A 13,560-nucleotide genomic window follows, 5' to 3' on the forward strand; every position below is an offset into this window, starting at 1 on the left:
TCATAAAGAAGATTTCAATAAGGTGATTATATTGGGTGTATAGTATTTCATTATATTGATAAGGAATTAACCAATCCCTAGTTTATGGGCATATATTTTTTAATATTTCTGGTTCTCAAATATAGTACTGTCATGAGTGTTAAGAAAATTTGTTCACAACATGAAATTTTTAATGCCAAATCACTCTTTGCTTTTATTTCCCTATATCTATTAGAATTTCTTTTAAAATATGATAAATATGCAATATAATATGAGGCCTAATAAATAAATATGGGCTCTCTTTTTCTCTTATTCACAGTCCATTTGCCTGTGATCACTAGTGTCAATAATTTTCTATATTCACATGAATTAAACATATTTGCATATATTGTTTCTTCTTTTTTATTCTTCTTTTTATGTTGTTCCCCTAATTTTCCTTCCTTTTTCCCTTTTTTATATGCTATTATAAATGCCCACTGCTTTGCTACTTGGTTTTTGCTCCTAAACATAACAAAGCATATTAGAACCTTCCTTCTAACTATTGTTTAAAGTGTTCTCTTTTTGAAACACCTGGATATATAACCACCCAAGTGGAGAGGTGGTTAATCATATCACAGGGCTATAGTACAGTAAAATTTATTTCATGCTAATATAATAGAACTACCCAAGAATAGGATACTGTGTATGCCCATATAATATTATAATATTGGCTTATAAGTGATATTCACACATTAACGATTAATACTTTTGCTTTTTTCCGACTTACCTGAATCCTGACCCAAAGCAACACAATCAGATTTTTAAATATAGAGTTAGAAAGTAAACAAAATAAAATTGAATTACAATATAGGCAGAAAGTCAGTGCAGAATATTTTTTATGAAGTCTCTGCTTTCTCCATCCCTGGCTTTACTGAGATCTTTGAAAAGTAAGGTTATAATAATCTTTTTAGTCAACCAATCTTGCGTTTCATACATTAAAAGATAAAATGTGATCTATTTTAGGATTACTTGTAAAACCATTTGATCTGAACTGGATATAGGAGGATGGGAAACTTATGACCACTATCTGAGGTATCGTGTGTGGTTTCAACCAGACTTGAACATAGTTTCTATGAGGTTATAAACCCAATGAGAAAAATCTTATGTCTATTTTTGTTTGTGTACAGTATCTATTTATTCACACTGAAAATACTGAATTTTTTTTCAGTTGAGCAGTGAAGAGTAAAAGGTTTATTTCAGTGGCTAACCCAAACATATTTATATGAATAGAATTTGCTTTCCCTTTGAAACAAAGTTGGGTGGTGGGGGTAGTATCAAAAAACTTTAAGCCAGTCTGTCACTATTTGGACATACAGATTTTATTTTGTGATTTCCATCTTCAAGTGCCATTCTATATAGGCAGTCATTTAAATTTACCTTTGACGAACAGATGTCATTTCCAGTGTTATTCCTTTTTCTAATTAGTTTCTTTATATTTGTATCTTCCTTTTCTTCATACTCAAGTTTCATGAAACATTTCGCTCTAGAATACTCAGTTATATTATTTATGATAGTGGCTTTTCCTAATTAATTTCTGGAGTGATGGAGTATTAGCTAAATAAACCAGATGATACTTAAAGGCTTGTTGTATATGGTTTAGTTAAGTAGGGGTGACTTTATTTCTGTATACCTATTAGAAAATATCCAGTTATAGATTCACATTTCCTCTGTGGGTTTTTTTTTTTTTTTTGCCAAATTTAGTTAGTTTCATACAGTTGTATGAAATGTAAGTAGCTGCCCCACCTGAGGCTATGTGTGGTCTTCTCATCAACTCTAGGAAGAAAGTGGAAGAGATAACTCTTCATTCACCTGCCAACATCTTTGTAAGCTCTTCTTCACACTTGGGATAAATAAATAATCCAAAAGGCTCTAGAATGTCAGATGCTTCAGACTGTGAACAACCTCCAGGTATTTTTTCTTTTTAAGTCTAAATGACCTATGCCATTTTAATGAAAATACAATTTTGGTTGTTTTTATTTGATATAATGCTAGTTGTGATTATTCTAGGAGCATTATATTTGTAACATGTCCCAGATTACCTGAAAGAGTGCTTTTAAATATATTTTAAAAAATAATTATCTTATTTCTTGACTCGGTCCAAAGTGTAATCAACCAGCTTAAATACTTTCCTAAAAGTATTGGGAAGCTGGATGGGCTGTTGAGTGGAAATGTGATCTGAGTATCTTTGATTTTATTTCTATGATGTTTGTATTTCTAGGGATCTTTGGACATAGTAATGGTTCTCAAATTCTAATCTCATTTGTTTTACAAAGTTGTAAAGTTATGATATATTTTCTGTGTTAAAAGAAAATACAGAGCAGACAGAGACCATCCCTATTGTGGACTTGGAACCATCTCTCGCCCTTCCTCCTCCTCCTCCTGAGGATGAATGGGGCCCAATTCCTGAGCACACCAATGTGGACGGTAAAGTAGATACACTAGAGTTCATTCATTTATGGTCTCTCTTTGTTATCTTTAGGTACACTTTCCATTTTATGTTTCTCTAATTGTTACTATTTGGAAATTTTAAAATTTAGAAAAAATATAGAGATGAGAATGTTTAGAACATATATAGGAGTAAAACAGAAGCGTATTTTCTGACAGAGTTGTGAAGTTTTCATATATGAAGAAGCATAGTTAAAGACGGAAGAAGCCATGGTCCAAATTTAGAACTGTTTTCTTACATGAAACAGAGAACTTGATCAAGGTTTAAAACTCAGAAAATTTGTAAAAAAGACAAAGAAAGATAAAACCCTATTGCATGATGCCTCTTTTTGATCATAATTAACCAACATCATTTAATAGAGGAGAGTTTCTCAACCTCAGCTCTAAGGACATTTTGGGCTAGACGACTCTTGGTTATGGGGCATTGGTTAGTGACTGTAGGATGTTTAGCATCTTTTTGACATCTATGCACTAGATGTCAGTACTGCCTGACCCTCAATTATCACATCAAGAATATCTCCAAATATTTAATATTGTCCTCTGGGGTTAAACTTTCCTCTGGTTGATAACCACCAGGTTATATTATACAGAAAGTTAAATAAATGATTTGGATATTAGTTATAAAAATAACTATTCTTTTCTTATGGGAGCTTTTCATTTTGTTTCAAAAGTACAATTCTTTGTTTTTGAAGTACAAAAAAAAAAAAAGAAATACGTTTTTAAACATTAGAGTTTATACATTTGTTTTGGAGGGAAATAAACTTACCAACAAAAGACTATTAACAATGATCTCTGAAAGTTTAATTTCTAGAATGTGGGGATGAAGCATATACTTTTGTGAAATTGAATAAATTATAGGTATTGTTTCATCTAAAACCAAATATTGTCCCTTTAAAACAGTCATTAAGATTTACTGTAATTCTTTATGAATGGGGCTTCCCAGGTGGTACTAGTGGTAAAGAACCTGCTTGCCAATGCAGGAGATGTAAGAGATTCAGGTACACTGGGTCAAGAAGATTCCTTGGAGGAGGGATGATAACCCACTCCAGTATTCTTCCCTGGAGAATCTCATGGACAGAGGAGCCTGATGGGCTACAGTCCATAGGGTCGCAAAGAGTCCGACATGACTGAAGTGACTTAGCACGCACACATCAAGGGAATCTACTACAGGTCATCCAGTTTTAAAAAAAAGAGTTCTATCTTAATAATAGCACCGATTTAATATCGATAAGCATTTCTCTATCTGATTGTATTAATGAGGGTAATGTAGTCTGAATTGAAAGTTTGTACCTAATATTTAAGGATAATTTTAATAATACCTGTATGTAAATTTTTTACCTGCACTGTAAGTCCCCAAAGATATGCTCAGGTTTAATGATTCACTAGGAGAACTCACAGGACCCTATAGAGTTGCACTTGTAGCTGAGATTTATGACAATGGAAGGATAACAAACATAATCAGCAAAGGGGAAAGGTGCATGAAGTGAAGTGTGGGGAAGACCAGGCTCAACCTTCCTAGACTCCTCTCCCAGTAGAGCCACACAGGTCACAGGAATTCCCCCAGCAATACATCATGACAATGTGTCAAATGTTGACAACCAGGGAAACTCATTAGAGAATCAATGTTCAGAGTATTTATTAGGGGGTTAATCCCATAGGTAGCATCTGGTTGGCATGTAACAAAATTCCAGACTTCCCAAAGAGAAGCAAAGCTATATTGTTTGTACAAACAGAGAAGATAAGGTGAGCCATTCCTAACAATTAGTGGTTGTGGAAACTCTACTGAAATCTAGGTTTCCAGATCCCAGCCATGGCCAACCTTGTAAGCGGGCCTTTCAGGATAGAAATCAGGTCTTCTACATTAATTATTTTCTGTAATTCCTCTAAAATATTTTTTCCTCTCTTATTCAGCCTAATACTTTATAGTAATTCACACACTGGGTATTATTTTTCATAAAATATACAGCACTTAACTAATAACATTAAAATAATGATATTAATCTTTCAAATAACAGGAGCTTACTTTATCTCTGATTTTTCACTCACTCTGTTTCTTAGCTTCTCGTTTTTCCTTCTCTCTCTATGGAATAATTCCTGTGATCCTGGGAATCTTCAGCCTGCTGCTTTTGATGCTGTGTGGATTCTTTGGTTACCACTGTAAGTCCAATTAATTGGAGAAAAAGAAATAATAGACTGTTTGTCAGATTATCATGTTTCTTTAAATCATTTCCAGATAATAGTTTTTGGTAAATGTTTTATTGCCATACTGAATGGAGAACAGGAAAAAAATGATATAAAAATATTACACTTTTTATTTTATGAATGAATTTAACCTTGTGAGCTCTCAATAATCATTTTTTCCCAAGGAGATTATATTATGGAAATTACTGCAGAAGATATTAATAGTAGTGATTTATTCTGTATTATTTTGAAGATTACAACCTACTAAGATATCAAGCTGAGTGAATGTGTAACATCTTTACTCTGAAAATAAAAAGTAACTTCTTTTACTATTTCTTCATACTGCCCATTTAGCCAGCATCATAAATTAGATCAACAGAATATTCTAATTAGTATTAAAATTGTTCACAACTATTTAAGTATAGTGTTTTCACATTGATAGCGTTAGTTTGAAATTCAGAATTTTAAGATTTGATTAGAAAGTGAAATTCTACACATTACATCAAGTCATGATGCCACAAGATTTATTTGAGACTTGGCTTTTGTAGTTGTCATCTGTTTTAATCAGCTGAAGCAATGTTCTGTTAATATAAGCATATGTTCAATCTTACAAGGAATTAGGATGATATTCTAGATTTAGGTGTAGACTTTAAAAGTAACAGTGGATAAATGAAAACATATTTGGTTAAATATCTTATTATAGTTGTTAAAAATTTGTTGGGAACTTTATTAAGGAAATGTTATAAAAATTAAGCTTCACAGTCTCTCTACCATTTCATAACTGAGCATGTGTTTTATACTTATCTGGAATTCTTGTTCTAGATTTTCAAAGTGTTCAGGAATCAGAGAGCAAGATGAAGAGCCTTAACCAATGGATTGAATCTTTCGAAAACAAGGAGGAAATATTTCTTCAGGTTCAAAAAGTTCTTGACCAAAATAAAGGTAATTTTAGAACTAGAACAAATTATCTTTACAGAATGCTAGACTGTTTTTCTTGTTGCAGCCGTAAAATGATTGGATAAAAAGGGCTTCCCTGGTGTCTCAGAGGTTAAAGCATCTGCCTGCAATGCGGGAGACCTGGGTTTGATCCCTGGGTCAGGAAGATCCCATGGAGAAGGAAATGACAACCCACTCCAGTATTCTTGCCTGGAGAATCCCATGGACAGAGGAGCCTGGTGGGCTACAGTACACAGGGTCGCAAAAAGTCGGACACGACTAAGCGACTTCACTTCTTCACTTCATATAATAAAAAAGGAGTTTATACAGCAGCATGGTGGTTTTGATGGCTTTTTTTTTTTAAATTCTTCATTGATCTTCTGAAACTGCAGGAGTCCCATATTTACCAAATATATCCTCTTGTATTAGTTGACTAACTTGTTTACTCAGTTAAGCATTCACATTTATTCAATGCACACCAGGTGCCAGCCACTTGGCTGCTGATCAGTGATAAATACAATATGAACCCTGCCCTTGGGAAGCTTAGAGAAAATATATAAACCAAACATAAACAAAAGTTTCAAAGTGTGCAGTAGAGGTATGTGCAAATTGTTCAGGGAGCATGAAAATGGAAGAATACAAATATCTGGAAATCAATGGCATTTTCATAGTTTGTAAGTGCCTCCTAAGGAGGGGGTGTTTATAATAATTATCATAAGGCTCCTTTTATGCTAATTAAATTTTAATATAAAAATAGTGTAGATACGTATTTTACAAAGGCCTTGCATTAAAATGTTAGTTTTTTTCCTTTGAGATATTGAACCTATATTGAATAATTAAATGAACAACCTGAGAGTCCATTAGTGATGCATCATGCTAAAAGCCCGGTTTCTTTTTTTATTGAAATGTGATTAATGCATAACTGTGTGTATTTTTTTTTTAATTTTTCATCAGTATACTTTTATTTTTAATTTTATTTATTTATTTATTTTTCAAATTTATTTATTTATTTTTTTACTTTACAAGATGTATGGCAAAACTTTGTGTAATTTGAGCTGTACAACATGTGGTTTTGAAACATTTGTATATCGCAATATGGTTACTATAATAGCATTAGCTTATGCCTTTATTATGACACAAGTTGTCAATTCGTTTTTTGTGCTGACAATAATTGAGATCTATTCCTTTAGCAATTTTGAGCTTATAATACAGTACTGCTGACTATAATCATTAAATTGTGCATTTTAAAAGGCTAATTTCTAAGCACTTAATTACTTCAGGCAGAGATGAAGCTAATTAAGTAGGGAAGGGAACTGAACTAAAACTATTTGCACACTGTGCCTCTGGACCATTGTTATTATTATGACTTGAAACAGTACAAAATCAAATGAAATGTGTGGTCATCTCTAATGTTAAGTCTTGTCTTATATAGAAATCCTAGAGAAGCTCCAAAACCAGAATGAGAATATGACTGAGGCTCTACAAGAACTAAATGCAAAAGGAGGTAATTTGGAAGTGAGACAATTCTGAGTTGACAATAATTTTTAATAACGACCTCATTCTTTTAAGCAGGGGAGTGTGAAGACATAAGCCCTTGTTTGGGAGGGTCTGTGGGCTCTGATTTATATTTTCTTTCCTAGGAGACGGGTGTGGATCTCCTCTGAGTCACTGGGTGCAACACAGAGACCACTGCTACCACCAGACTGTGAAAGCGGTTTCTTGGTCGGAGTGTTCAGAGCTTTGTGTCTCTTTGAATGCTACATTTTTAAAGACAGAAAGGAGTAGATTGATGGTGAGATTGCATTTCATTCTTTACTTCTGGGATATAAATATGTAGTGACCACCAGTGGAAGGAAGGGCTCACCGGCAGCTCTGAAACCAGGGTAAGGGGCACTCTCCTGCTGCATATCCACTTTTCTTTCCCTTGAGTGCCCCACCGTTCTTGCCTAACATACACACATGCATTCATTGCGGAAACGGCATTTTCTGTTCCCTCTTCCCTGGTGTCTCAGAGGGTAAAGAATCTGCCTGCAGTGCAAGAGACCTAGGTTCTATCCCTGGGTTGAGAAGATCCCCTAGAGAAGGGAATGGCAACCCACTCCAGTAGTCTTGTCTGGAGAATTCCATGGACAGAGGAACCTGGTAGGTTATAGTCCTTGAGGTCGCAAAGGGTCCGACATGACTGAGCAACTAATATTTTCACTTCACTGCATGTAATATTCTCCTCTCTGGAACAACCATGGTGAACTACTTCATTTCCTTCAACTGTTTATACACTTGTCACCTTCTTAATGAGACCTGCCCTGACACCCCTACTTAAAATTGCAACCTGTGTATCAGTGCCCACCACCCCTCGACCACTCCACTTTACTTGTGGGCATTCTTACCCTGTTCTAATTTTTATAGCACTTGTCACCTTCTTATATATCATATCATTTATATGTATGTTGTTAACTTCTATCTGGCCTACAACCCCCCAAAGCAGGGATTTTTCTCATTTTTGTTCAATGATATATCTCAAGCTCTAAGAACAGGCACAGAGTTGAATAAATGTTAAAAAAAAAAGTGATTCATATATTGGTTTGGTGTCCTCTTCAATAGGAATTTTTCTGTTAGATCATCACTTACTATTTGGATAAAAAAAAATAATATTAACCCTCAGATATGCAGATGACACCACCCTCATGGCAGAAAGTGAAGAGGAACTAAAAAGCCTCTTCATGAAAGTGAAGATGGAGAGTGAAAAAGTTGGCTTAAAACGTAACATTCAGAAAACGAAGATCATGGCATCTGGTCCCATCACTTCATGGGAAATAGATGGGGCAAACAGTGGAAACAGTGTCAGACTTTATTTTGGGGGGCTCCAAAATCACTGCAGATGGTGATTACAGCCATGAAATTAAAAGACGTTTACTCCTTGGAAGGAAAGTTATGACCAACCTAGATAGCATATTGAAAAGCAGAGATATTACTTTGCCAACAAAGGTCCGTCTGGTCAAGGCTATGGCTTTTCCAGTAGTCATGTATGGATGTGAGAGTTGGACCGTGAAGAAAGCTGAGCACCAAAGAACTGATGCTTTTGAACTGTGATGTTGGAGAAGACTGTTGAGACTCCCTTGGACTGCAAGGAGATCCAACCAGTCCATCCTAAAGGAGATCAGTCCTAGGTGTTCATTGGAAGGACTGATGCTGAAGCTGAAACTCCAATACTTTGGCCACGTCATGCGAAGAGTTGGCTCATTGGAAAAGACCCTGATGCTGGGAAGGACTGGGGGCAGGAGGAGAAGGGGACAACAGAGGATGAGATGGCCGGATGGCGTCGCCGACTCAATGGACATGGGTTTGGGTGGACTCCGGGAGTCGATGATGGACAGGGAGGCCTGGAGTGATGCGATTCATGGGGTCACAAAGAGTTGGACACGACTGAGCAATTGAACTGAACTGAAAAGTATTGAAACACAAGCCAAAAATTATGAAGTAGCTATATCAAAAGGAGACAGGAGGTGAGAAAATAGAGCATGAGACTAAAGATTCTGGCTTTATAAAATAGGAAGTCATAGGACAAATTGCCTCTGGAGAAAGGCATTAGTGAAAGAGGAATGGCTATATATATATATATATATATATATATATACATACATATACATATATATTATATATATTTTTTTTGCATCACTTGACTTCTAAAACCAAGTGCATGTATTTGTGCAATAAATTTTAAAAAACTGTGTAAGTTTAAAAAAGTAGATGAATTAAAATACAGTTAACACTGTGCCCTTTCTTTTTACAACTTAAATATTTCTAAAATACACTGAGGAAATAAAAACCCTTTTCATTACTGGGACTAAGCTAAAAAACAAACAAAAAAAATGATTAACTTTCTTTGTGTGTGTGTGTGTGTGTGTGTGTGTGTGTTTAATTCCTGGCTTGAGAAAATGCACAGACACTGAAGAACTCAAATATGTTTTCAGTGTTTATCAGTGGGCATATATATACTGCATTTTTTTTTTAAACAAATAACCCATTTTATTTATTTATTTATTTATTTTAAATCTTTAATTCTTACATGTGTTCCCAAACATGAAGCCCCCTCCCACCTCCCTCCCCATAACATCTCTGTGGGTCATTCCCATGCATTTTTTTAAATGATTCTTTAGATACAAGTTTTTTAGATTCTTTTTAGACACAGGACAGGGAAGCCTGGCATGCTGCAGTCCATGGGGTCACAAAGAGTTGGACACAACTGAGTGACTGAACTGAACTGAACTGAGACACAAGTTTTGTATTTTTATGTCTAGTGGACTTTTAGCGTTAATAGCTTTGTGCATTCTGTTTCCATGCAGTGTATTCTGAAGTTACTTGCAGTAAACCACACTTGGCTTGGCCTGTCTTATAAGGAAGAGGACAATGAATGGAAGTGGGAGGATGGTTCTCGTCCTTCTGGCCTGTAAGTTTCTGCTACATAATCCAATGCCTTATTCCTGTTCCAATGTCTGGCCTAAAGAGTTTTGAGGAAATAGAGATTATTAGGGACCAAATTTAGTCCTCTTTACTTCTCGCTTTTGTTATTTCATATTATATTGTCAGCAATTTTGTAAATCATTGTCATTTAGATATTTTATAATTAATAGTAAGTATATCCTTATTATTAGATGACCTGAATTATTACAATTTCAAATAAGAAATATAATTATAGGAAAGAATATCATAAGTATGAATCTGAGTACCTCTCTGGTATTTTTATTGGGAACAAGTATAGATTGGTCATTTCTCATCCAAATAATTTGGGCCTATTTTTTGGTTTTAAAGGCATATTTCTCAGTTGTTATTCAGAAACACTGCCTTAGACAACTATGTCAGGAAAAAATATTTCAAGCTCTTTCATCACCATGTGCCTATCTAAGAATAAGACTGATAATCTTGATAGCCAATTATTTTTACTTTGTTCCGTTAGGTGATATTATTGTGATGTTTAGTAAGGCTGTTTTTCTTCTAACTTATAATATGAATACCTTTGACAGTTTTATCCTGTTTATCTTTTTATTTCTTTTAAGATTTCTGGTATGTTGTTTGTAACTTCTCTTGCAGGCACAGCTTTCCTTTTTTCCTTTAATAATTTGTTCTTTAAGTTTACTTGCTTTTATCACATGAACAGATGATTAACATTTAAATAAAATGAGATTGTTTATTCATTTGAAATTTATCTTAACACATAAAGGCGTGAAGGAGAAAGCTGAAGCATGTACATGTATGTTCAAATGTAGGTGTAATTATATCTGTCTCTCTATGTGTATTTCAATTAGGCAATCAATTGTCAGAGTACTGCTTAAATTATTCATTTTTTTAATATAAATTTATTTATTTTAATTGGAGGTTGATTACTTTACAATATTGTATTGGTTTTGCCACACATCAACATGAATCCACCACAGGTATACACATGTTCCCCATCCTGAACCCCCTCCCTCCTCCCTCCCCTTTATCACTTGTTTTAATATCATTTATCACATACTAAAATTTAATATTTAAATAATTTTAGTCATCATATATGTCCCTTAAATATTTCACAGTTTTTATGAATATTTTTTGTGTAAACATATGTGAATATTTTCCTGAAATTGCTGTAGTAATGCATCAAATTTTTAATCTATTTTAACTTTTATGGTTGATGATTTTAATTATTGGAATTTTGTGAGTTGAAAGGTTCACTCTGCTTCAAACCTTGTACAATGTTTGGAACATAGAACATTCAATAGATATGGTGAATTAATAGATGAAATAACATATGAACTATTTTGGCAATTTAATTTTCCAAACATAGCTCAGAATTTCTTTCTAGTTCCTTTGGTATTTTTAAAAGACTTGTACTATGCCTTTAGCAATTCAGTAAATAAGCTTTGCCTTTTTTTTCAGATAGTACTAAACAAACAGTTTTGCTCTAGAGTGGATGAAAAGCCATTTTATTGACATTGAACTAAAATATTCTTTATAACCTAGATCTTTAGTAAAGGATTAAATTCAACCAGAATGTTTGGTTGCATCTGCCCACTAGCATTTCTACCAGTGGTGATTTTATAAATTGAAGTGAGATGAATGTATCAGAGCAGAGGCAACTGTCCCAGAATAATACATATACAGTTGATCCTTGAACAATGTAGAGCATGGGTGGGGGTCAGGGGCACCAAGTCCTCCATGTAGAAGAAAATCTGCTTAGAAGTTTTAGTTGGTCCTTTAAAACTACATGTTAAACTAGCCATGGACCCTGTAATACTGTAGTATTTACTATTGAAAAAAATCTTCATATAGTAGAACTGAGTAGTTGAAATCCACGTTGTTCAAGGATCCGTACACACATACATGCACATGCTCTCTCTCACACACAAATACATATATATGTATGTGTATATATATATATATATATATATGAGAAGAGAATGGCAACCCACTCCATTATTCTTGCCTAGAGAATCCTGTGGACAGAGCCTGGTGGGCTGCCGTCTACGGGGTCACACAGAGTCGGACACAACTGAAGCGACTTAGCATGCATGCATGCATTGGAAAAGGAAATGGCAACCCACTCCAGTATTCTTGCCTGGAGAATCCTGTGGACAGAGGAGCCTGGTGGGCTGCCGTCTATGGGGTCGCACAGAGTCGGACAAGACAGAAGCGACTTAACTGCATGCATGCATAGCATATATATATATACATATATATATTCTAAATTTTGTTAATAATTCTGGCTAGCTTTTATATCTAACATGTTTACAAGTAAAGAATTCCCATTCCAGCTGCAACTGTACATGCACCTGCTTTTTTAAAAAATTAATTATTTTAATTGGAGGCTAATTACTTTACAATATTGTTGTTGTGCTGATCTACACTTAAACTTAATTCTGTATCCCAGATCATATGTCCTGTCTTTCCTGCTATTGCCATAATTTTCCCAGCTGGAGCAGTCTCTTCTTCTTTATACAGGTGTACCTTTTCCCACATATAAAATATTGCCAAAAGTTTGTTTGGATTTTTCCATAAACTGTTACAGAAAAAAAATGAACAAACATTTTGGACAATAATGTAAAATTGAAAGTCGCTCAGTCCTGTCTGACTCTTTGCAACCCCATGGACTGTCCATGGAATTCTCCAGGCCACAATACTGGAGTGGGTAGCCTTTCCCTTCTTCAGGGTATCTTCCAGGCCCAGGAATTGAACCCTGGTCTCCCGCATTGCAAGCAGATTCTTTACCAACTGAGCTATCAGGGAAGCCAATACTTACCAATAATTAACATATTTTGTGAAACTTACTTATCATATGCCTATCTCTTTGTATATATACCAACGTATGAGTTCTTTGAAAAGAGGAAGAGTGAGTGCCTTTACTCTCCTGAATTCCCTACAGTGCCAGGTATAATAAATTTCACACGTCATGTTCTAAAGTAATGTTACTTTACTTGAACACAGTGAGTGGCATCTACCAAAGCCAAGTATGGATTTCCAGGGGAAATGTGTGTATGCAGGTGTACACACTGTCAACATAGATAACTGCACCGTGTCTTCCTCGTGCCTGTGTGAGAAGCCTGTCTGTGCTTAAAACTCAGAAGAAGAAGCTTAAAAGAAAACTGAAGAGGTTTGCACATCTCAGTAACATTCCATATTCACAATCTGCCTGTCTTTATTCTACTGTCACTTTACATTATTCATAACTTTTTTTTTTTGCAGAAATTGATAAATGCCTTCATGAAAGAAGAATCCAGAGTCTAGAGTTAAAGCAAAAATATCAGAGTGGCACAGAAAGCACAGACACTCAGAACCTTTTGATTTTTTAAGAATTATACAAATGAATTAATAAACATATTTGTCATAAATAGTCTTTAGGAGTCTTTTTATATTTAAAAATCTACTTATTTATTTTCAATTGTGACCTATGAAAATAAGCCTGTAAAACAAATATAGTGGGGAATATAAGTGATAAGTGGTTTACAA

At 34.6% G+C, this 13,560-nt stretch overlaps 1 protein-coding gene across 1 annotated transcript; it reads left to right on the plus strand.

The window, feature by feature from the left end:
- The first annotated feature begins 1,892 nt into the window (after nucleotides 1–1,892).
- Nucleotides 1,893–13,168, plus strand: LOC138079296 (killer cell lectin-like receptor 6). The gene is made up of 8 exons (XM_068972193.1): nucleotides 1,893–1,926; nucleotides 2,326–2,442; nucleotides 4,522–4,620; nucleotides 5,467–5,586; nucleotides 7,013–7,084; nucleotides 7,221–7,372; nucleotides 9,924–10,027; nucleotides 13,039–13,168. The coding sequence occupies exons 1-8, from the start codon at nucleotides 1,893–1,895 to the stop codon at nucleotides 13,166–13,168; spliced, it is 828 nt and encodes a 275-aa protein (XP_068828294.1).
- The last annotated feature ends 392 nt before the right edge of the window (nucleotides 13,169–13,560 follow it).

This window comes from Capricornis sumatraensis, chromosome 4 (assembly GCF_032405125.1).
Source record: "Capricornis sumatraensis isolate serow.1 chromosome 4, serow.2, whole genome shotgun sequence".
Taxonomy (NCBI): domain Eukaryota; kingdom Metazoa; phylum Chordata; class Mammalia; order Artiodactyla; family Bovidae; genus Capricornis; species Capricornis sumatraensis.